This window comes from Dipodomys spectabilis, unplaced genomic scaffold (genome assembly GCF_019054845.1).
Source record: "Dipodomys spectabilis isolate Male_0828 unplaced genomic scaffold, ASM1905484v1 ptg000266l, whole genome shotgun sequence".
NCBI classification, from domain to species: domain Eukaryota; kingdom Metazoa; phylum Chordata; class Mammalia; order Rodentia; family Heteromyidae; genus Dipodomys; species Dipodomys spectabilis.
Window position 1 is genome coordinate 6,551,666 of NW_024870943.1, and position 23,759 is coordinate 6,575,424.

Below are 23,759 nucleotides of genomic sequence, written 5' to 3' on the forward strand. Positions count from 1 at the left end.
CACCCTCAGATCCCAGACTCCTGAGTAGCTCGGAATGTCTGGCAAGTGTGGCTTTGCATTAGGGCTCTGTCTCTATCTCCCCCTGGTGGCCGGAACCAGAGTCAGTCGTGCATGGAAAATGATGGCTGGGAAATTAAGAGGGATGAGTACTGGAGAGTCTTTGGTGTCCCCCAAGGGCTCTTTTTTCCCTCTTGTAGCTGGACGGTGGGGAGAGTCCATGAGAGTCCCTTGCACTCCAGCTTCTGCATTGGTTCTGAGGACCAGAGGCAGGCCAGGAAACCCTGGGATGGTGGAAGAGGTAGGGAGGGGGGAGCATCAATTTCCTGCACTTAGACCTGCCACCCCTGCAGCCCTGTCAATGCCCACAATCCCCTACTCCCCAAAGTCTAGCTGTCTCTAGGGTCGGGACAAGCTCCCTCCCGTCTGGGTGTTGATGTTTGGCCTGGCCTTCATTGTGGCTGGGCCCTGGTGGGTACCTCGAAGGGTACTATACCCCTGCCCACCCTTGTAGAAACTGACCGGCCATTAATGCCTGTTTCCTGAGCCACCGCATAAACTCAGGATGGCCCAGGACACAAGGGGACCCAGACCTACCAATGGGCATTCAGAATTGTTCTCAGATGGACCTGGACTGACCAATGGGCAGCAAGCAGGGTTGGGAGGGGCCAGTCCTGAAGCAATTGGGGTGACACTGGTTATCAAGTCATTTCTTCTGGAGCCAATTTTTTTTTCTTTTTCTTTTTCTTTTCTGTCAGTCATGAGGCTTGAACTCTGGGCCTAGGTGATATCCCTGAGCTCTTTTTGCTCAAGGCTAGTGCACTAGTGGAGCCTCAGCTCCACTTCCAGTTTTCTGGTGGTTAGTTGGAGATGAGTCTCAGAGGTAAGGCACTGCCTGTAATCCCAGCTACCTCACAAGTCTGGGATCTGGGGAATGCTGTTCAAAGCCAGCCCAGGCAAAAAAGTCGGAGGGACTCTTACCTCCAATTAACCAATCAAACAATCAGAAGTGCACCTGTGTGGCTCAAGTGGTAGAGCACTGGCCTTGAACTGAAGAGCTGAGGGACAGACAGCACCCAGCCTCAAAGTTCAAGGTCCACAACTGAAAAGAAAAAAAAAAAAAGTCTCATTGGCTGGCTTCAAACCACAATCCTCAGCACTCAGCCTCCTGAGTAGCTAGTGATAGATGTGAGCAGGGGAGGAGCTGGAGCTGTTAACTGATTCTTGTTGCAGGTATCCCAGGTCCTGGGTTAACTCCTTAAATCCCCCTGAAAGGTGGGTGGGACACAGCTATTGAGAGCTACTGAGAAGAAGCTCAAAATCTCAGACAAGGATGGCCAAAGTGCGAGACCCTACCCAAACAATAATGAAAGCCTGAAAGACCTGTGGCTGTGTCTCAAGTGGCAGAGCATCTGCCTTGCAAATGTGAGGCTCTGAGTTCAAACCCCTCACCCCACCACCACCAAAAGAAAAGAAAATGTTTAAAAGGAGGGAGGAAGAGAATATGGCTCAGACAGGTGAAGTCACCTACCCTAGGCCGCACAACAAATGATTATAATTACAGCTCCTGCTGTTGTTCGTGTGTTTCTGCTACATGATTTCATTCATGTGAAGATGTCGAACAGGCTCACGTAATCCTGTGTGCAGAAAGGGAGAGGAGAATTACCTCTGTGGGGGCAAACGGGGTGTGAGCCTTGAAAAGCAGCAGGAGCCAGGGCTCTGGTATATGCTGGAAAAGTCTGTATGGATTGGGGTGTTTGGTTTCCCGGGTGTGTCCACTTGTCTGGGCTCTTTGTAATATTTTGATAAAGTCTGAGTGTTCTTATTTTAATTAAAAAAAATTAGGGTTGGGTGTGGTGGTCCATGCCTATAATGCCAGCACTTCCTGGAAACAGGAAGATCTTAAGTTATAAGGCCAGCATGAGTTATAAAGCCCAGTTAGTAAGAGCACTTGCCCAGAATGTATGAGGTCCTAAAGTTGCTTCCCAGAACCACCAAGAAAAAAACAAACCAAATTATGGCTGGGGGGTATGGCACAGTTCAAATATCAGTACAGTTGAACAAAAAAATAATGGTTGGGCTGGGAATGTGGCTTAGTGGTAGAGTGCTTGCTTAGCATGCATGAAGCCCTGGGTTCGATTCCTCAGTACCACATAAGCAGAAAAAGCCAGAAGTGGCACTGTGGCTCAAGTGGTAGAGTACTAGCCTTGAGCAAAAGTAGCTCAAGAACAGTGCCCAGCAGGGCCCCCGTGGCTGATGCAATCCTAGCTACTCAGGAGGCTGAGATCTGAGGATCTCGGTTCAAAGCCAGCCTGGGCAGGAAAGGCCGTGACACTCTTCTCTCCAAGAAATCACTAGAAAACCGGAAGTGGCATTGTGGCTCAAGCAGTAGAGTGCTTGCCTTGAACTGAAGAGCTCAAGGACAGAGCCCAAGCCCCATAACAGACAAAAAAAAAAAAAAGAACAGTGCCCAGGCCCTGAATTCAAGCCCCAGGACTGGCTAAATAAATAAATGGAATTTGCAAACCCAAGTAACTGTCATTTTTTTTGAGTTCTACATGCCTTCTATCCAAGTCCTTTGACCACTAATGATTTCTCATGAGCAATTTGTGCAGGATTTAATGATAGTAATTGGCATAGGCAAATGTGGTTCCTGTAGCAATTACCAGCATTTATCTACTCTGAAAACAATGGGTATTTCACACCTAGCCTGTACCCAACCTTCTTCTAGGCAACAGACCCAAAACAGTAAACAAACCAGGCAATGATACTCCTCCCTGGGGAAGGCAGATAATTAAAAGGGGGGCAAAGGCCCAACACATGCAATGTTATGCCATGACAAGTTCTATGCGTGCTAGTCACCCCTGGAATCCTAGCTCCTCTGGAGGCTGAGAGCTGAGGACAGAAGTTCAAAGTCAGCTTGGGTGAGAAAGTCTGTGAGATTCTTACCTCCAGTTAACTATCAAGAAAGCCAGAAGTGGAGTTATGGCTCAAGGGACATGACTCAGGCCCTAATTTAAGCCATAGTACTCAGACGCACATGGGCGCACGCACATGTGGGCATGCACGCTTGCATACACACACACACACACACACACACACACACACACCTAACAAAACAGCTGCATGCTAGTGGCTCACACCTGTAATCCTAGCTACTCAGGAGGATGAGCTCTGAAGATAGTGGTTCTAAGCCAGGCTGGGCAGGAAAGTCCATGAGACTCCTATTTCCAATGAACCACCAGAAAACTGGAAGTGGTGCTGTGGCTCAAGTGGTAGAGCGTTCACCTTGAGCAAGAAAGCTCAGTGCTCCATGACTCACAAAACAAAAAATAAAACCAACAACAACAAAACCTGATAGTACAGACTGTTAGGCAGCAGAATGTGATTTTCTTTTTTAGTCCTGAGACTTGAACTCAGGGCCTCTCATCTGCCCTCTCACATGAGCCACTTCCCCACTCCCCCGAGCTGGCATCTTTTTTTTTTTTTTTTGCCAGTCCTCAGGCTTGAACTCAGGGCCTGGGTGCTGTCCCTAAGCTGCTTTTGCTCAAAGCTAGTGCTCTACCACTAGAGCCACAGCACCATTTCTGGCTTTTTCTGTGTATATGGTACTGAGGAATCGAACCCAAGGCTTCATGCATGCTAGGCAAGCACTCTACCACTGAGCCACATTCCCAGCCAGACTGACATCTTTTAACATCTGAAAACACTGATTCAGTAAAAAAAATGACAATCCCTCCCCATGGGAAAAATGACCATATATGATGAGTCTGACTGTGGAGGCCACTGAGGCAGAGAGCGAGGCCCCCAGTGTGAGGGTGTATGTGGTTAGAGAGCTTGCAGGGCTATTAGATTTGTGTTCTCTCCTGAGGCTGTGGGGGGAAGGGTAATTACAGGGGGAGGTTACAGTGGGGGGCCTGCCCACCCCCCCCCCCAGCCAAGGGCCTGATAAAGTTAGAGGTAGTGCAGATCTGGAGAGAAAGGGTTAATGGATGTGATGGTGGGGGGATCCAGCAGCAGGTGCTGGGGTGAAAGGGTGCGGCAGGGCAGGGGTTAAGGGAGGCTGGGCCTGCCAGGGCGGGGCCTCGGTCCCAGAGTCCCGCCCTCCCGCCCCTGGTCCACCAAGCCTAGACCTGGTCACAGCCCAGCAAGTGGCTGCCGATTGCCCTGTCCAGCCTCTGCGCAGGTAAGGTGCCTGGGCCTCCCAGCCTCCTGCCTCAGTTTCCCCTCACAGCCCTGGCCCTGCCGCTGGGCTGCTGCCTGGTTCTGGGGTCCCTGCTCAGGATGTCTCTGTTGTGTCCCTTTGGGCTGTCCCCTCTATCTGTCCCTCTCTGCCTTCCATCCCTTTCTCCCTTTGCTCTGTCTCTCTGTGTCTGGTACCTGTCTGATCTGTTCTGATCATCTCTCCCTGCCTCTGAGCTCTTTCTCTCTCCTTTTTTGTCTCATCTGTCTGTCTGTCTGTCTGCAGAGATAGCTGTCTCTGGCTCTGAGTGTTTCTGTGTGTCTGTCTGTCTCTCCTGTTTCCCAGGTTCTATGTCTGCTTCCCTCCCTCTTCAGCTCTGGTTCCATCTGTCTCCAGCATCCTGTCTCTGTCTCTACTTGTCTGTCTCTAGCCTGTTATTTTTTCCTTGTGCTGGTCCTGGGACTTGAACTCAGGGCCTTGGTGCTGCCTCTGAGCTTTTCCCCCTCAAGGCTGGCACTCTACCACTTGAGCCACACCTCCACTTCTGGCATTTTGGTGGTTTATTGGCGATAGGAGTCTCCTGGACCTTCCTGCCCAGGCTGGCTTTGAACTTCAATCCTCAGATCTCAGCCTCCTGTTGCTGGGGTTACAGGCGTGAGTCACTGGCATCCTGCTCTCTCCGGATTTCGGTGCTGTCTCTGTCTCCAGTGCCCTGTCTCCGCTGGTCCCATCTCCCTGTCTCTCCTCTGCTCCCTCTCCAGTGCGCTGTCTCCCCATGTCTGGTCTCTGTGTCTGTCATCTCGCACCCTGTTCTGACACCTCCAGACACATCTTCATCTCTTTTTTTCCAACTCCCAAGACAATCCAGAATTTTCCTCCATTGAGGTTACTGTGTGGGCCCAGGATGGGGGGGGGAGGGGTAGGGATTGGGGCAGATGTATTGTGTAGCCCTGTGTCACTTAAGTGTCCCAGTGACCCCAGGTCTCCCTTTTGCAGTCACCCCGCTGCTCCTGAGGTCCCACCCTCCAATTTCAGGAATTCCTGGCTGGGGGGGGGGGTGGACTTCCTCCCCCCACTTCCTCTCTTCCAGGATTTGGCTGAGACACTGTTAACTCCTTCCTGCCTTTGCCTAGCTCTCCCTCCCCTTGGACATGACACTCCCAAAAAAGAAATGAGAAGAAGGAGCAGCTCTAGAATTTCTCTTGACATACTGGCCTTTGGGGCTCACTGAGATGATATGTTGGGGGATTTCGTAAGAGGTCATCCCCAGCACCCCCCAACACACACCTTCTCCAGCCCCTCTGTCAGTCCCCACTCCTCCCAAACCCACCCAGATGCTGCACCTCACCTGCCGGGTCTGGGCTGGTGAACTTGACTTCAGGTTTGGGGTGAAGCGATTGGAAGGAAAATATGCAAGGGACGATTGGGTGGGCAGGGTTGGGGGGAGCTCTGGGAATTCAGGAAATCCTATAACCCAGGGCCCTTGAACTTGAGCCTCTTTGAATCAAAGCACGAGGGATGCCGGAAAGGGAGACTGGGAATTTGGAGATTTCTCCGATCCTGGCTCTCAGGATATTTCAATCCTTTGATCTAAGCAGATTAGCATAAAAATCTTGGCAGTCTGGAAGGTTCCTAGCTGGAGGCCCTGAAGGATCTGGGGGGGGGGGGGCACCATCTAGGTCAAGCCCCTCTCCCTATTGTTACAGCTGGGGAAACTGAGGCCCAAGAGTAGAAATCCCCACAGTTGAGTCAGGGCCAGGCTTGGGGGTTTAGGGGTCCTCTTACCCAATGGAAGCCCCAATCTGGGAAACTTGGATTATTTCCCTGACTGTTAAACTGGATAAATCTGGGAAGAGGAGGACAATGGGGTAGCTAAAAATGGCTACAGGCCAGAAAGGGAGAGTTTTGGGGGTGCAGAAGAAAGATATATTTCTAAGACCAAGCTGGTAGGGAGTGAGGGAGAGAGACTGGGTGGAGATCTAGAAAAAGAGGACACAGAAGAGGGGGTGGGGGGCTGGCACACCCCCTCAGCTCCATGAAGCCCACTGCTCCCTCCAGACAGGACCTATAATTTGGTTTGTGTCTAGACAAATAATAAGTCAGCTGGTGTGAACTGAATCAGGCGGAAGCTCTGCCAGGAGATGAAGCAGCCCCAGTCAGTGTACCCCCAGGTGTGAGAATCTGGGGTCCAGGTAGATCATCTGTGATCACCTGCCACCCCACCCCCACTCTGCCCTCTTGCTTCCCAGTGTCAGTTGCTTAGCTTGCTGGGTAATCTTCAAATTCAGCTTGCTAGAAGGCTAAAAAAGAAAAAAAAAAAAGCCAATCATGGAGGTGGGGTGTGGTGTGGAAGTGGGGCTCACCTCTAGATGCGTTCTCATTTCTGCAGGGGAAAACAAAAAAGGAAATACGTATTGGTGTTTGCTGGGCAAAGATAAAAATCACTGAGGGTTTAATAATAGAGTATGAAAGTCATAGAATGCCTTTTTAAAAAAAAATCAGAGTGTTCTAACAATAGAACTTTAGAATCTTGGGATGGGAGAGTTCTGGAATATTCTGCAAAGGCAGAAGAAGAAGAAGAAGAAGAGTTAAAAAGCCTCATACTGCGCTGGCGGGAAGCTGAGGATTTGAGATCATGGGATGGAGAATTATGATCTCAGGATCATAACTCCCTGCTGGGTGGTGGGTGGGGGCTGAGTGTTGGGGAGGGAGAGGGAGAAAAGAACTTCTTTGGTAGAAATGGGGAAACTGAGGCCCCCGCCTGGCGTCAGGGTGGCCTGACTGTCCCCCTGGTTTCCGGCTGGCAGCTACAACACCAGGTGGGGAGCGAGGCTGGCTGATCACATTTCATCCCTAATGAAGGGACTGGAGCTGGCCAGTCCCCTGGGACTGCCGATGGGGGGGGGGGAGGAAAGGGAAGAAGCAGGAGCCCACAGAAGGAAAGGGGGACCGGCTGGGGGCTGGTGAGTGAAATGAGGGGTGAGTGGGATACAGAGGGTGGGCTTATATCTTTTGTAGTCTTCTTAACCCTCCACATCTGAAGTTCTGCTGGCTTTGGATTTCAGGGGTGTCCGTGCTCTGAACAGCCAAGGCCTTCAGGGGAAGGTAGGGGTGGGGATGGGGGAGAAAACCAGTCTTTGCTGTCTGCCCCCCCACCAAAAAAAAAAATCACCACACATGGGTTTTCCTCCTCTGTTCCTGTGGAAATGGGATGCATGTATAGGGAGCTTCTTGTGGGCTGTAAGATTTGGGGTTCATCTTCCTAAAACAGGCTGGAGAGGTAATAGATGCTTTGGGGGGGGAGGGGCAGTTGTGGGGCTTGAACTCAGGGCCTAGGCAGTGAGCTCTTTTGATCAAGGTTAGAGCTCTTCCACTGGAGCCACAGTGCTACTTCTGTTTTTTGAGTAGTTAATTGGAGACAAGAGTCTTGCAAGGACTTTTCTCCCCAGGCCGGCTTCCAAGTGCGATCCTCAGATCTCAGCCTCCTAAATAGCCACAGGTGTGAGTCAGGCGCCTGGTGATGCTTTTTTTTTTTTTTTTTTTTAACGTATGTAGGAGAAGGTCCAAATACTCCAGCATATTCTCAAAGGGGTCTGAGATACACCCCACCCCTGCAGAAAAATGTGAAAAAATGGCTAGAGGGTAGTGGCAGGGGAGATCTCCATTGGCCAGCAAGGAGATCACAGCTCACTGCTCCCGGCCTCAGTTTCCCCATCTGTCCCAGAAAAAGGTCAGGAACAACCCCACACCCAGTTGTCACATAGGGGCTGGTGGCGTCGTGCAAGTCTCAGGTTCCTTGTTGATTCCAGGGACACTGAATGGTGGGCAGATGTCAGGTGGAGAAGAGCGGGTTGTCTGTCTGTCTGTCTGTCAGAGAGCACCTGCCAGGACCCTGCCCCACACACCAGCATCTCCAGATAAGACACAGGTGGTCTGGGGGCCAGGCCTGGTCCATGGAGGAAATTGGCCCCAGGGGAGTCTCCTTCCTCTGGCTGCTAGAGACTGATCTGTGCACACACTCTAGGTTGGAAGGATCGTGGGGTGTGGTGGAGGGGTGGGGTGGGGGTGTCCCTGAGGTTCCATGGATGACAGGCAGGTCTCAGCCAGGAACAAGCCCCACCCACCCCATCTCCACAGGGCCCAGAGGCCTCGGGAAATCTGGGGTACCTGGGGTACCAGCAGCAGCTATTTGAGGACCCCTGGGGGGGTGGGATAGGGCTTTGATGGATCCCATCCCCCTTCCCCTGGGAGGGACCCCACTGGAATTACCTGAACACAGGGGTGCAGCCCCCTAGGACGTGTTGTCATTTGGGAAAGTGGGAGGGGAGAGGGAGTAAATGTTAACGTGATTAACATCTATTTTGGAGGGGGAAAAAAATCTGTGTCTTAGTGGGCATTGTCTGGGCATTGTTCTGGATCATGGGGGAGGGGCACCTGACTCACACCTGTCTTCTCTCCCCACAGGCCCTTCCAGATCAGGGCGGGTTGTGAGTTGGGGGCCACTTCATCCCAACCCCTTGTGCTCCACCAGGACAAAACTTGAGTCCCCCCCCATCTCTTTCCCCTTCCCCTTCCCTTCCTGTCTTCTCATAGCCCTTCCTGCAGTCCCCAGCGGGAGCCCCCTCTCCCCCACGGGAGGGGGTACCCCTTCTTTTCCTAGAGGATCCCTAGGGTCCCCTTCCTGCTGGGGTGGAGGAAATATGCTAGCAGTTGAGTAGAGGCCTTGCCTCTCCGTCTTTTTGATCCTAAGCCTTGTCCAGTAGATTTCCTGTGTCTTCCAGAACATTCCATCTTGAGTCAGGCCACACTCACCTCCAGCCATGATCTTCTTTCTCTCATAAACACCGCTTCTCCCAACTTTCCTGGGGCTCCCATTTGCTCCCCCCCTCCCCTCCGCCCCGCATCCCCCTTGGGGGAGAGGAGAGGCCCCGTTCAACCCTGCCTGGCCCCCCCTCCCCACCTGTCCATCACTTCCCTCCCCCCCCCCAGCCATGTCACCTTGAGGCGAGGGGTGGGTGGGTGAGTGTGTGTGTGGGGGTGTGGGCGTGGGGGGGGGCCCGGGGTCCCCCCCCCTCCCATGGCCCCGGCGGCCCCGCGATGGGCGGCAACCGCACCGGGGAGGGCTGCCGCGTGGACGCGCGCGTGGACCACCTGCTGCCGCCGTCGCTGTACGCGCTGGTGATCGGCGTGGGGCTCCCCACCAACTGCCTGGCGCTGTGGGCGGCGGCGCAGCAGGTGCGGCAGCGCAACGAGCTGGGCGTGTACCTGCTCAACCTGAGCGTGGCCGACCTGCTGTACATCGGCTCGCTGCCGCTGTGGGCCGACTACTTCCTGCACCACGACAACTGGATCCACGGGCCCGGCTCGTGCAAGCTCTTTGGCTTCGTCTTCTACACCAACATCTACATCAGCATGGCGTTCCTGTGCTGCATCTCCGTGGACCGCTACCTGGCCGTGGCGCACCCGCTGCGCTTCGCGCGCCTGCGCCGCGTCAAGACCGCCGTGGCCGTCAGCTCCGTGGTCTGGGCCACCGAGCTGGGCGCCAACTCCGCGCCGCTCTTCCACGACGAGCTCTTCCGCGACCGCTACAACCACACCTTCTGCTTCGAGAAGTTCCCCATGGAGGCCTGGGTGGCCTGGATGAACCTCTACCGCGTGTTCGTGGGCTTCCTGGCGCCCTGGGCGCTCATGCTGCTGTGCTACCGCGGCATCCTGCGCGCCGTGCGGGCCAGCGTGTCCACCGAGCGCCGCGAGAAGGCGCGCATCCGCCGCCTGGCGCTCGGCCTGCTGGCCATCGCGCTGCTCTGCTTCGCGCCCTACCACGCGCTGCTGCTGTCCCGCAGCGCCGCGCGCCTCGGCCGCCCCGGCGACTGCCGCCTGGAGGAGCGCGTCTTCGCCGCCTACCACGGCTCGCTCGCCGTCACCAGCCTCAACTGCGTGGCCGACCCCATCCTCTACTGCCTGGTGCACGACGGCGCCCGCGGGGACGTCGCCCGGGCCCTGCACCACCTGCTGCGCCTCCTGGCCGGCCACCCGCCCCGGGAGGTGACCGCCGCCGCCACCGCCCTGGAGGCGCTGCCGCTGCCGCCGCCGCCGCCGCCGCCGCCGCCGCCGGCCGTCTGCAAAGGCGCCAAGGCCGCGGGGGGCCTGGAAACCCCCGACGCCGCGGGGGAGCAGGTACAGGCCTGGGCGCTGCTGCCGCCCACCCAGTGACCCTCCCTGGCCCGGTGGGCGTATGCAAATGAGCATGCAAATGCGCGCGGAAGCCACCGCTGTACATATTCATGAGCAGGGGCCGGGCTCGTGAATATTCATGAGGCACCTATGGCTCCTGGGCCTGTCAGCCTAGCTACTACCGGAGACTGAGCGCTGAGGATGGAGTTTCAAAGGCAGAGCCCGGCAGGAGAGTCCCTGAGACTTCTTTCTTTTTTTTATCTCCAGTTAATCAGCACAAAGCCGGAAAAGGGAAAAGTGGCTCAAGTGGTAGAGTGTCAGCCTTGAGTGAAAAAAAACTTAAGGGGGAGCACCCAGGTAGGCCCTGAGTTCAAGCCCTACCACCAGCATGCAAGAAAAAGAACAGAAGGGAAAAAGAGCAAACGGAGGGACAGCGCCCAGGGCTCAGGCCTCAGGCCCAGCACCAAGAAAATAAAATATAAAATACCAGAAAAGACAGGACCGAGCCTGTTGTGTTGCTGCTCAACCATCCTCTTCCACCCATAATCCCCTGAAAAACTCACCTTCTCTTTTTCTTTTTCTTTTTTCAACAGTACTGGGCTTTGAGGTCAGGTGCCTGCACAGGTCCCGCTGCTGCAAGTTCTCTACTGCAGAAGCTCCTCCCACCCTCTAGTTCTTTTTAGATTTGTCATTTTTCCAATAGGGTGTTTTGTGCCTGGCTGGTTTGGATCATGATCCTCCTGTTAACCATTCCATTCTTGTAGCTGGGGTGGGAAGCTTTACTCACTGTGCTCAGCCTTTTATTTGTTGAGATGGGGTCTTTTAAAATTTTTTGCCCAGACCGGCCTTCAACTATGATTCTTCTGGGGCTGGGAAGGTGGCTCAGTGGTAGAGCGCTTGCCTTGCATGCATAAGGCCCTCAGTTCAATTCCTCAACACCACATAAGCAAAAAGAAAAAAGCCAAAGTGGCACTGTGGCTCAAGTGGTAGAGCGCTAGCCTTGAGCTGAAGAGCTGAGGGACAGCGCCCAGGCCCAGAGTTCAGGCCCCACGACTGGACCCCCCCAAAAAAAACTATGATCCTTCCAATGGACACTTTCTGAATAGCCAGGATTACAGGTATGAGTAGCCCAGGCCATCCAATTTGCTTTTTTTTTTTTTTGTCATGGGGCTTGAACTATATAGGCCTACCCACTCTTCCTGAGCTTCTTTGGCTCAAAACTAGCACTCTACCACTTAAGCCACAGCACCACTTCCAGCTTTTTCTGAGTAGAGTCTGATGGACTTTCCTGCCCGGGCTGGCTTTGAACTGTGATCCTCAGGTCTCAGCCTCCTGGGTAGCTAGGATGGCAGGCGTGAGCCATGGGTGCCCAGCTTTTTGTTTTCTTTTGAGGTTCCAGGATGGCTTGGAACTCCTGATCTTCCAGCCTCTTCCTCTTGAGTGTGGGGATGACAAGAGTGCACCACTGCATCTGGCTCTCACAATTGACTTAAACTATTGTCCTCCTGGTCTGGCAGTGTTAGCAGACACAGTGAGCCCTCATGAGCCCCTAGATCCTGCTGCCATTTGGGGACCATAGCTCCTGCACTAGGGGCTGAGGAAATGAGCCAAATGTTCTTCTAAAAGGTAAAAATCAAGGGCTGGAGGCATGACTCAAGTGTTTGCCTAGCAAGCTCAGGGCCCAGTACTGTCCCCTGCTCCCCCCGCAAAAAAAGCACTAGAAAGGAAGGAAACTGAGGCAGTTAAGGGGGACAGAGGGCAACCTGGAGCCTGATGGAGACAAAGGGGACAGGGGAGGGACCACCGAGGTGGTTTAGGAGCCAAGACCCAAAGGTGGCAGGAGGCCAGGCAGTCAGCTCTGTGGCTAAGCATTCGGGCAGAGCAGAGGACACAAGTGCAAAGGCCCTGGGGTCAGAGAGTATGTGTGTGAATTGTGTGGGAGTGGATTACAGGGAGAATCGGAAGGGCGAAGATGGGAGATGGGACTGGAAGGAGGGGCCGTACAGAGTCACACAAATCTGCCTGATGACCTGGCCTGGGGGGATGGGTTTAGTGGAGGACAGATGGACAGATGGATGGATGGGAGGTACTGGTGGATGCCAGGGGCTGGTGGGCTGGCTGCAGGTGTTGGGGCTGGATGGGTGTGAGGGGTTGTGGACAGAGCAGGGAGCAGGCCAGGGCCCGGGCCCGTGGCACTGTGCGATGGCATTCTGGGAAAAGGAGATGGGGGGAGGGAGGGGCAGAGAAGGCTTCTGGGAATGAACCAAGAGCTCAGGCATCAGTAGATGACGCAGTGCCAAGGTCACCCCGGCCCCCCCTCCCCCCCATCTGTCTATTCCCACGCGCCCCAAGGGGGCTGGGGAAGCCTGCCCTGCTGGAGGGACCCCTCCCTCCCTGGCCTCGGGTCAGCAGAAACTGCCCCTGTCCAATCACCGGGAAGGACAGCGGAAGGGAGCACTAAGGGTTGTGTTCTGTTTTTTTTTTTCCCCACCCAATACTGGGGCTGGAACCCAAGGTCTCCCATGTGCCAGGCAGGCGATCGACCACCTGAGCCATGCCCCCGGCTCTTGTGTTTGTATTTTTTGTTGTTGTTGGTCCTGGGACTTGAACTCTGGGCCTGGGCGCTGTCCCTCAGCTCTTCAGCTCAAGGCTAGTGCTCTACCACTTGAGCCACAGCACCATTTTCAGCTTTTTCTACTTAGGTGGTGCTGAGGAATCGAACCCAGGGCCTCGTGCATGCGTGGCAAGCGCTCTACCACTGAGCCACCTTCCCAGCATGGGCATCCATCCTCCTGCTTCTGCCTCCCCAGTGCCGGGATTACAGGAGGGCACTGCCATGCCCTTACCAAACACCTGGATTCACATGCATTGGCCCTTTCCCAAGATCTCACAGGTGTATAAACAAGCCGCTGAGACAGGAAGATGGATCACACACACACACACACACACACACACACACACACACACACACACACATATTCTCAGAAGAGATTCCTGGAACACTTGTAAGACAAAGGAAGCAGTGGGAAGAGGGGCATGGAAAAGTGCACTTAATGACTAACATTTATGGCATGGTGGGGGGAGGGAGGAGAGGGTTCTGGGAAGTCCTACCACTTGTCCACCCCAGAAAACTGCTTCTGAACAGACACCGCCCCCCTCCCGCCCCCAAGCCCCCTGCTATCACAGGGCAGCCTGGCCACTGCGCCTTTCCATCAGATGCTCATTCCCCAACCAGTCAAGAAACATTTATTGGTGGCTAGGTGCAGTAACCCATGCCTGAAACCCCAGCTACTCAAGAGGCTGAGACGGGAGGATGGAAGTTCCAGCCCAAGGGGGAAAACAAACAAGACAAATTAAAGACCTCATCTCAATCCATAAACTGGGCATGGTGGTGCTCCGCATGGGTCATCCCAGATTCTCAAGAGTCTGAGGCAGGAGGATCTTGAAGTTCAAGATCAAGCCAGAGAAAGGTAGGGAGCTCCTGAAAAACAAACAGGTGAATGAAAGGGCTGAGGATAGGGCTCAAGCGTTAGAGTGTTTGCTGACCATGCACAAGGCCCTCCGTTCAAACCCCAATAATGAAAGAAAGGAAAAAAGAAACCCAAAAACCTGAGCAGCTACTGTGCTGTGAGGCTGCCGGCGGCAGTCCTGGGGTTCCGCCTCAGCTCTATCTTGCTTCTTTCTGGAACTCTGGGCAAACTCTTTCTTCCCTCCAGCCTCAGTTGGCAAATGAAGACAGGACTGGTCCCAAGACCCAGGCTCTCCCATGTCTCATTCAGAAGGGATTCTGGGAAGAGTCATTCCTATGGCCATAATTCAGACAAGTGTGGGTACACACACATACACACACACACACACCCCACATGTGTAGATCTCCCTGTGTAGCCCAAGCTGGCCAGGAACTTCCAATCCTCCTGCCTCTGTATCCCCAATGCTGGGACTACAGATGTGCAGCACCATGCCCAGCTACCCTCATTACAGGGAGGACTTCTGACATCTCACAGGTCTCTTAGTGCTTACTGAAGGGCACTGGGGGAATCAGAGTAGATACCTGGGGACAGTGGAGGAGAGCCCTGGAGTCCTTCTCCCACCTCCTCTGCCCAGCTGTCCATCTGCCTCTCCTTCTAACTACCCACCGCACACCCCACCAAGCAGGAATTTCAGCCCAGGCCTGCCCTTGTTTATAAGATTTTGCTCCCCGCTGGGTAAGGGACAACAGCCCAGGACTTGTCCTTCCAGAGCCAGCTCCCTGGGGACCCTCACCCTCTAGAGGAGGAAGTGGGGTTGCCTGAGGACGCCTATCAGCCCAGGGGCAGGGCCATCAATCTCTGCAGGCCCAGAGGACATGTGCCACACCCCGCAGGCACACACAAGTGTGTGTGTGTGGGTGTAGCTCTTGGCTTCCATCCCAGAGCAACACACACATGCACGCACGCACAAACACACACATTTAAAGAAAAAAACAAAAAACAGCCTGGCATGGGTGGCTCACGCCTGTCATCCTAGCTACTCAGGAGGCTGAGATCTGAGGATCACGGTTCAAAGCCAGCCTGGGCAGGAAAGTCCGTGAGACTCTTTATCTCCAATAAATCATCAAAAAACCAGAAGTGGCGCTGTGGCTCAAGTGGTCGAGTGCTAGCCTTGAGCTCAAGAGCTGAGGGACAGTGCCCAGGCCCAGAGTTCAAGCCCCACGACCGGCAAAAAAAAAAGTCAGGCTGGCTTTGAACCACGATCCTCAGATCTCAGTCTCCTGAACAGCTAGGATGACAGGTGGGAGCCACTGGGCCCGGCTATACATACCTTTTTGGGCAATGTCACCCTTCCCAGTTTTTTCCTCCCATTCCTGTAAGGTTGTATGTGGCTGGGTCAGCAGGAACTTTTGTTTTCCGAGTTTGAGCAGTTTCAGGCTAGTGCCCCAAAGGATGATTGGGAAGGTGGTATATAAGGAAGTGGCTTTTCTCAGCTGCCTCTGTCCTCCAGCGGCCTGTCAATTCCCACCCACAAGTTGTATAGTTTATTTTTTTTTAAAGGTTTTAAAAGTCATATTTTCACATAAAGCCAACAACCCTGTAAGGCTAGAAACGGGAATACTAGAAACAGGAATACTGATGCTCTGAGAGGTTGAGTCACTGGCCCGGGGTCACACAGCGCGTAAACGGGGAGGGGGAGTTGGGATTCCAAGATCCGGGTGACACACGGCCCATTTCCTCCCTCATCCCCGGGAGAGCTCTAAATTTTGGAAGATGGATTATTGGGGACTCATTAAACCTAATTAGGACTATCAAGAAACCTCCTTTGGGCGGGGAAACCGACTCAGCGCTTGACGTCACACAGCGGCGCGGTGACGTCAGCCGAGGCGGGAATGGGAATCCATTACCCGCTCCCGTGAGCGAGCGGCCGTTTAACGGCACCGCCCACTGATCGCCTCACTTCCGCCGTATATTTGCATATTTAGCGCACGGACGCAGGGACGTCGGCGTCGACGCGGTGACGTCAGGGGGCGCCCCTGCAGTTACCCTTTCCCTCCTGGAGCGTACGTACGCACGCATGGACGTGGGCACGCACGGCCCTCCCGCGGGCGGGGGAAGAGTGGAGCGGTCGGAGCCGCCCCGCCCCGCCGGCTAGGTTGCGCGTGCTCCGTGCGACCGCCAAGATGGTGGTGGGCGCGTTCCCGATGGCGAAGCTGCTCTACTTGGGCATCCGGCAGGTCAGTAAGCCGCTTGCCAACCGAATTAAGGCGGCCGCTCGCCGCAGCGAGTTCTTCAAGACCTACATCTGCCTTCCGCCGGCTCAGCGTGAGTGACCCCACGTCCCTCCAACCTTCCCATTCTCCAACCCGTTTCAGGTGGTTACTTAGGGGATGGACTGCTACCTGTGACCAATCACAGCCTGAACCGGCAAAGTCCTGCGGCCAATAAGGGAGGGCCTCTGGGAGAAAGGCGTCTGTGTAACCCAATAGTGAAGGCGGGCTTGGGGCAAGGGGCGGGACAAGGCGTTAGCACGCGCGTTGTAAACGCCAGCCAATAGAAGAAGAGAGTTTGTGGAGACTGACGTCTAGACGAGCCAATAGTTGGGGAAACCGGCTCAATTTGGGCGGGCCTTTCCAGAACAGAAAGGAGCCATAGGCGGGACTGGGGGGGGGGGGGGGACCCAACTGGGGTGCTTTGCCGAGCCATCCTTGGGCGGTTTTGCTCCCCCAAAGCCACCCGTTCTTCAATTTCCCGCTTGTCATGGGATGTGCTTTATGTCATGCACTTAGAATACACGAGTGCCCTAGTTTTACGCCAGGCGTGAGTTGAGGGTGAAGTTTGAGGTCTGGGGGCGTGTCTTCAAAAATCTGGCAAGTTTATCCGTGTATTTGTTAATAAGTTCAGGCGCAGTGCATTCATTCAGTAGACCGCCTAGACAGGCCTTTCGGCGGACACCTGGCAGATACATATTCTAGATCAATCAGCCACATCCCAGCGTGCACTGGAGCTCAGAGGAGCCCGCGGGCCCCAGGCATGGGGACCCTCCCCCCCCAGAAGGGTCTGTCTGAACCGAGATCTGATGGGTATAGCCAACGCCCAAACGATGAGCTACTGTCAAAAGATGATCCGCGTGCTCTGGGAATAAGAGATAAGTGAATATAACTTCTGGGGGTAGCAAGCCGCCACATCCACCCACCCATTACTTCTGTCAGCTGTTCACTGGTGGACAGTGCTGTCAGGAAGGACTTTCAGGCAGAGGAGATGTAGGAGTGGGACCTGAAGGGTATCACCCCTCCCTCCCCCCCCAGACAACAGGGACAGTGTTGAGGCAGAGGAAGGCGCATGTGCAAATGCCAAGACATCTTTGTCCTTTGGTTTTTGTCTTTCTGCCTGGGCCTGAAATCCAGAATAGGATAGTGTTGGGGTTTGTGAGTCACAGAATGTGTTTCATATCAGTTGTCATCATCTTCTGGTGTTGGCCAGGTTAACGAGGTGACTTCCTGACGTTTATAAAAGGAATGACTGAGGTCTTGGGAGTGAGAGAAGGATTGCTGCCCTCACACGGGTGGACTGTGCCAGAGGTGGGGCTTGAACTCTAGACTCCAGACTTGATTGCTTCCTGCTTCTACCTTTCCCCCAAATATTGTGACTTGTCTTCCTGTTATGGTTTGTGAAAGCTGGGCACCAGTGGTCATGACTGTAATCCTAACTACTCAGGAGGCTGAGATCTGAGGATCATGGATCAAAGCCAGTCAGGGCAGGAAAGTCCACGAGACTCTCATCTCCAGTTAATCACCAAAAAAGCCAGAAGTGAAGCTGTGGTTGAGTGCCAGCCTTGAGTAAGAAAGCTAAGGGATAGTGTCCAGGCCTTGCGTTGAAGTTCTAGTACCAGCACCCTCCTCCCCCCAAAAAGATAGCTTGTGCTGGGCGCCACTGGCTCACGCCTGTAATCCTAGCTACTCAGGAGGCTGAGATCTGAGGATCAGTTCAAAGCCAGCCCCAGTAGGAAAGTCTGTGAGACTCATCAATTAGCCACCAGAAAACGAGAAGTAGAGCTGTGGCTCAAGTAGTAGAACACTCACCTTGGGCTGAAGAGCTCAGGGACAGTGCCCAGGCCCAGAGTTCAAGCCCCACGACCTGGAGGGCTGTGGGGAAGATGGCGTGTGGAGTCATTCTGACAGGGTTTTTCAGGCTAGTGACTTTGAGCGGAGCCTTTAGTCCTTCTCAGCCTCAGTGTCCTCTTCTGTGTAGTGGGTATGACATCATTAGGCACTGTCCACTGGGCATTTCATAACAAGGGTTTTATTTCCCAGTCCTTATGACACTGAGCCTTTATAAATACCTGTTTTATGCATATATTCTGTGCTTTTTTGGGGAGTAGGTGCTGGGGATGGAATGAAGCCATTGATTTGCCCATAGTAGGGCCATGCTTTACCCTTGAGCCACACCCCATCTAGTCCTCAGGAGGCTCACCTGCATGTTGGGACCCTGGGTTGGTTCCCTCCTTCCTCTTCAGTCAGTCTCTCTAGCAGGGATGCTGATGTCCCCTTCCTGCTCTCTCCCCCCCCCCCCCCCCCCAGCCAAGTCTGGTGCTGACAATCTGAGCAGCTTCTGACACAGACCCTGACGCTGGCCACTGAAGACTGCCTAGTAGAGTAGACTCTTGGGTTTAGACCTGGGCACCTCCACTTCCTACTTGTGTGATCATGTCCAGTAGCTTACTGTCCCTCAAGCTCCTTTTCTACATTGACCAGATGCGGGTAGGCACAGAATGAGGCTGTGGGTATGAAGGACCTGGCTCAGAGCACAGATTCTTAGTTCTGGTTCTTAGTCCTGGCTAGGAAGATACCACAGAGCCTCTTCTCCCATGCCATCGCTGCTGGAGGCCAAGACTGCTTCCTCCTCTAGTTCCCACCCTCCAGTTCCCGCTGTGCTGTTGCTGGCTGTGTCCCTGCACAAAACAGAGAAAGAGAGGCCAAACATCTAGTTAAGCTCAGCCCCACGAGGATGGGGCATGTAGCCCATGGGGGGCGGGGCAGAGGGGTAAGTGGCTTTGGGGTCCAGAGTGGACCGGTGTTTGAAAATCACTTCCTGGGAATCTATTTATAATGTCCAGAGTGGCACGTCGGTTGTGGGGTGTGACAGCCAGGCTGTTGCTGGTGATTTCAGACATCTGTATTCTCAAGATGTTCAGGGCGGTCTCTTCCCATGCCTGTGTGCATTCATAGTCATTTCCATCATCTACCACAGGGCTGTATTGTAACCACAGACTCAGGAATGAAAGGGAATGGGGCTGGGAAGGTGCCTTAGCGGTGCTTGCCTAGCATGCATGAGGCCCTGGGTTCGATTCCTCAGTACCACATACACAGAAAAAGCCGGACATGGTGCTGTAGCTCAAGTGGTAGAGCACTAGCCTTGAGCACTGAGAGGCTCAAGGACAGTGCCCAGGCCCTGAGTTCAAGCTCCAGGACTGGCAAAAAGAAAGAAAGAAAGAAAAAAATGAAAAGGAATGTTAACAATAATTTTAAAACTACAGATGGGTGTTTTTCATGCTTCTTTGCTCATAGGACAAATATTTTCCCATATTTGCATTAATGGTCTTCCCACCCACTGGGCATTCTGCATAGGCCTTAGTTGGGGTTTGGCCTTGAGTTTTTTTTTTTTGGGTCTGGTCGTGAGGCCTGAACTCTGGGCCTGGGCGCTGTCCCTCAGCTCTTCAGCTCAAGGCTAGTGCTCTACCAGTTGAGCCACAGTGCCACTTCCAGCTTTTTTTTTTTTTTTCTGCTTATGTGGTGCTGAGGAATCGAACCCAGGGCCTCATGCATGCAAGGCAAGCACTCTACCACTGAGCCACCTTCCCAGCCCTTGGCCTTGAGTTTCTAAGTTATTTCTGTGGTCTGGTGACCCAAATCCCAGCTACTCACGCTGCTGAGGCAAGAGGATCTCCAGTGGAAGGCCCAGCTCTGCTAGAAGTGCTGTGACAAAAAAGCACTGAGGCATGGCTCTCTCTAGCCTCTTCGCTAGCACGTGCAAGACCTGGGGTTCCATCCTTGGCATGGGGGAGAACAGAAGCCCTCCTTCTTCATGTGAAGGTAACTTAGCTTGCAATCTGGGAATGTCTGTGAAGATGTGCCCTGGCTGAAGATACCCAGAGTGGCCAGGAGAGGGCGCCCGGCACCCTGCTAGTGGAGCCCCCAGAGGCTCTGTGTTCCTTCCCACCCCTATTCAGTGAAAACCAGCCAGCAAATCCTAATCAGACACGAAGGCAGACCCATGGCCGGGGGTCCCACCAAGGGCTGGTGGGGTTAGTTTGGTGACTGGCTCACAGGTGGCATTCAGACAGGTATCATGATCTAAACAGGGTGTTGGAGCGCTAAGCATGCTTTGATACTTGAGGGGGCAAGAAGGTGGTGCTTGGGGGGGGACACAGGTGAGAGACTCTTCTCAAGGAGAAAATTCTTTCAAGAAGCCCCCCCCCCATCCGCCCCTCACTGCCCACGACCAGATCTTGAGTCCCAGGGTGCCCTGCAGTGGCAGGGGAGGTCAGCTTGGTGAGATGGTTTTGATAAGCTGACAGGAAGCAGTGCAGTGTGGTACAGGCCCAGGCCTGACATTTGTTGGTTGGCTTGTGAGTACCTGGGTTTGAATTTGGGGCCTTGTACTTACCCAGTTTGCTTGCATATCTGGCTTTCTACCACTTGAGCCACGCCTTCAGCCCAGCCTTTTGCTAGGAGGGTTAGTATAACAGCCAGTGAAACTCAAGTTTCACAGCTTTCTGTTGCTCTCTTTGAGGGTCTAGCAAAGCAACCCCAGACATGCCTCCTCCCAGCCATTCCCACAATTCTAGAGCTGATTCTTAGAGGCTCAGCCTGGTTCACACCCCCAACCCTCAATCACTGTGGCCCAGAGAATGCACTGCTCTAATTGGCCAGGCCAAGGGGCGGGGCTAACCCCTCCTGGACCCTTTGGACCAGGCACAGGGAGACAAGATTCTCAGATGCTTGGCAGGCAGCGTCTCACTAGAGACTGGCAGCTGCCACTCTGCTGGCTCTGGGGTCATACAATCCAGTTATCATCCTTAGGGTGACGTGGGTTTTCTTTGTTGTGTTTTGGTTGTTGTTGTTTTGAGACAGAGCCTAAGTATGTAGCCAGACTGGCCCTGAGCTCATAATCCTCCTGTTTCAGCTTTTAAAAAAATTTTTTTTCTGTCAGTTATGGGGCTTGAACTCATGGCCTGGGTGCTGTCCCTGAGCTTTTCTGCTCAAGACTAGCACTCTACCACTTTGAGCCACAGCTCCACTTCTGGTTTTCTGGTGGTTCATTGGAAATAAGTCTCATGGACTTTCCTGCCCAGGCTGGCTTTGAATCACGATCCTCAGATCTCAGCCTCCTGAGTAGCTAGGATGACATGCATAAGCCAGCAGGGCCTGTCCTGTTTCAGCCTCTTGAGTGCCAGGACTACAGGTATGCTCTACTGTGTCCAACTTTAGGGTGAGCTTTAAACTGAATGGAATATAATATATCCAGGGAAGGCAGCCAGGGCAGGGACTGGCTGGAAGCTGTGTTTTCTAGGGTGATAACTTATTAACTGATAATTATACTTTTCATCTGATATGTTGTCATTATCTTTACAAATGATCTTTTGTTAAGGAGTTTACTACTTTCTGTCTGGCTACCTGAGGGAGGAAGCCTATTAGAGAGAGAAGCAGTTCCCCAAATAGTGCTGGGTGAGAAGTCTACCTGGTGACTCAAGCCTGTAATTGCAACTACTTGGGAAGCAGAGACGGTCGGGGTATTGCAGTTCAAGGCCGGGCTGAGCAGAAACATTCTTGACTGCGCCTCGGCCAGTTGGTTGGGTGTAGTGACAGGCACCTGTCTTCCCGGCTGCTGGGAGGCTCAATGGCTGGGCAGAGTGGTGGACTCCTGTCGTCTCCGGCGATACCAGGGAGGACAAGCAGGTGGGTGGTAGTCCGGACCCGTGCGCTGTCTCTGAGTCTTTTATAGTCCAGGCTGTCGCCCTCCCACTGGAGCGACAGCTTCACTTCAGGCTTTTGGCTGGATAACTGGAGAGAAGAGTCTCACGAGTTTTCCTGCCCGGGGCTGGCTTTGAACCGCCATCCCCAGATTTCAGCCCGCCGAGCGGCTGGGACGGCAGGCGTGAGCCGCGGTGCCCTGCCCTGCCGCAGCCCCCCGCCCAGCGCGCTGACCCCTGTCTCCCCCCCCCCCCCCCCCCCGCAGTGTACCACTGGGTGGAGATGCGGACCAAGATGCGCATCATGGGCTTCCGCGGCACGGCCATCAAACCGCTGAACGAGGAGGCGGCGGCCGAGCTGGGCGCCGAGCTGCTGGGCGAGGCCACCATCTTCGTGGTGGGCGGCGGCTGCCTGGTGCTGGAGTACTGGCGCCAGCAGACGCAGCAGCACCGCAAGGAGGAGGAGCGGCTGGCGGCCTGGGAGGCGCTGCGGGTGGAGGTGGGCCGCCTGGGGCTGGCGCTGGAGACGCTGCAGGCGCAGGCGCGGGAGGCGGCGCCGCGGGCCGCGCTGGACGAGCTGCGGGCCGAGCTACGGGAGGTGCAAGCCCACCTCGGCCACGCCCACCAAGACCGCGCCCTCCCCGCCGCCCCACCCCACACCGGGACGGAGAAGTAGGAGCCAGACTTGGGTGTGGCCGGTGAGCCCCAGGGCCACTCTCTTCCTCCACATCCCTGGCTGCGGATCCCATCAGAATCCACTGGATGAGGATGCACCTGAGCCTTCGAACATCCCACGATCCCTACGGACCGGGACTGCCTCCCCTGGGACCATCGCCGCCGGTGGAGTCATCCTGCGCTCATGCCCTTGAGCTGAGGCCCACAGTGTTCATCCCCCCCCCCCCCCAGTTCAGTCCCCAACCCAGCCCCCAGGTGGTCCTGGGAAAGCAGAAGGGAGCCAGGGCTTGAGTTAGTCACCTGGCTGCCACTCCCAGGACCCTTACTTCCCAGATCTTCTGAGACAGAGGAAAAAGGATGGATTCAAGTCATCCTGTCTCCCCCTTGACTGGGTCGCGGTTCCTTCCCCTGGGACCTGAGTGGAATGGCCCACCAGCGCCCGCTCCTCCGTTAGTCGGTGGCATAGCTGTGTAGTAGCAGCCTCCCTCCACAGTGGAGAATTTGATTCTGTAGCTGGGGTCAGTGCAGATGTGCGGCAGCCTCAGCTGTTTGTTCCGGGCCTTGTGATCCGTAAGCACATCCTTTCCTGGCCTGCCCAAGGTCGTCTTCAGTGGTACTTCTTAGGGGCCTGCTTGTCGGTGGGTTCCACCGCCACACCCCTGTCTCCTGTGGACGCCCCTCTGTCTGCATCTGTGCGGGCTGGCCCGGGCCCCAGGTGTGCTCACCTCCCATGTTCCTTCTTACCCCAAAGAAAGTGACAGCCCAGCACTGGCCTGGGTTTTCGGCTCCGGTTTAGGTGTGGTCAGGGGCCATACTCCCTTCTCCAGCTTTGCTGGTGCCGGTCCTTCTGGCTCTACCTCGGAATCCACGTGGCCTTCTCTTCTGTCTCTTGTGAGAACACTGTCTCCGAAGGTAGGGTCCACCAGAGAGGCTCATAGCTGTGATCTTACCTTATTCAGGAGGCTGAGATCTGAGAATTAGCATTTGAAGCCAGCCTGAGCAGAAAGGTCTGTGAGACTCTTTATCTCCCAACTAACCTCCAAAAAGCTGGACATGAGCTGTGGCTCCTTGTAGAGCACCAGCCTTGAGAAAAAAAAGCCAAGAGATCATACCCTGAGTTCAAGCCCCAGCCCCAGTGGGCACGCATGTACGTGCACGCGCGCACACACATACACACAGATCCTTAATTATAAGTGCATACTTTTTTTTTAGTGTAGTGTTTTGTTTTTTTATTGTAAAAATACTGTACAGAGGGGTTACAATTACATGGGCAAGTTAATGAGTACAT

At 54.4% G+C, this 23,759-nt stretch overlaps 2 protein-coding genes and 1 long non-coding RNA gene across 3 annotated transcripts; 2 read left to right on the plus strand and 1 right to left on the minus strand.

Annotated features, from left to right (window-relative positions):
• The first annotated feature begins 9,277 nt into the window (after positions 1 to 9,277).
• Gpr4 (G protein-coupled receptor 4) lies at positions 9,278 to 10,393 on the plus strand. The gene has a single exon (XM_042700228.1). The coding sequence runs from the start codon at positions 9,278 to 9,280 to the stop codon at positions 10,391 to 10,393; it is 1,116 nt and encodes a 371-aa protein (XP_042556162.1).
• A 3,279-nt stretch (positions 10,394 to 13,672) lies between these two features.
• On the minus strand, positions 13,673 to 15,332 carry LOC122125902. The gene is made up of 3 exons (XR_006150787.1): positions 15,155 to 15,332; positions 13,964 to 14,157; positions 13,673 to 13,835 (listed from the first exon to the last, which is right to left on the minus strand). It is a non-coding gene; the product is annotated as an uncharacterized LOC122125902 (long non-coding RNA).
• Positions 15,333 to 15,914: 582 nt separating this feature from the next.
• On the plus strand, positions 15,915 to 22,706 carry LOC122125828 (optic atrophy 3 protein-like). Its single transcript, XM_042700465.1, has 2 exons — positions 15,915 to 16,149; positions 22,063 to 22,706. Exons 1-2 carry the CDS (start codon positions 16,008 to 16,010, stop codon positions 22,470 to 22,472), a joined length of 552 nt encoding a protein of 183 aa, XP_042556399.1. The 5' UTR covers positions 15,915 to 16,007; the 3' UTR covers positions 22,473 to 22,706.
• The last annotated feature ends 1,053 nt before the right edge of the window (positions 22,707 to 23,759 follow it).

What these genes read in the sequence shown, in the direction of transcription:
- LOC122125828 (XM_042700465.1), top strand. Translation starts at nt 16,008, where the DNA reads ATGGTGGTGGGCGCGTTCCCGATGGCGAAGCTGCTCTACTTGGGCATC. An exon ending in CTGCCTTCCGCCGGCTCAGC is followed by an intron (nt 16,150 to 22,062) that starts GTGAGTGACCCC and finishes CCCCCCCCGCAG; the next exon opens with TGTACCACTGGGTGGAGATG.
- Gpr4 (XM_042700228.1), top strand. Translation starts at nt 9,278, where the DNA reads ATGGGCGGCAACCGCACCGGGGAGGGCTGCCGCGTGGACGCGCGCGTG.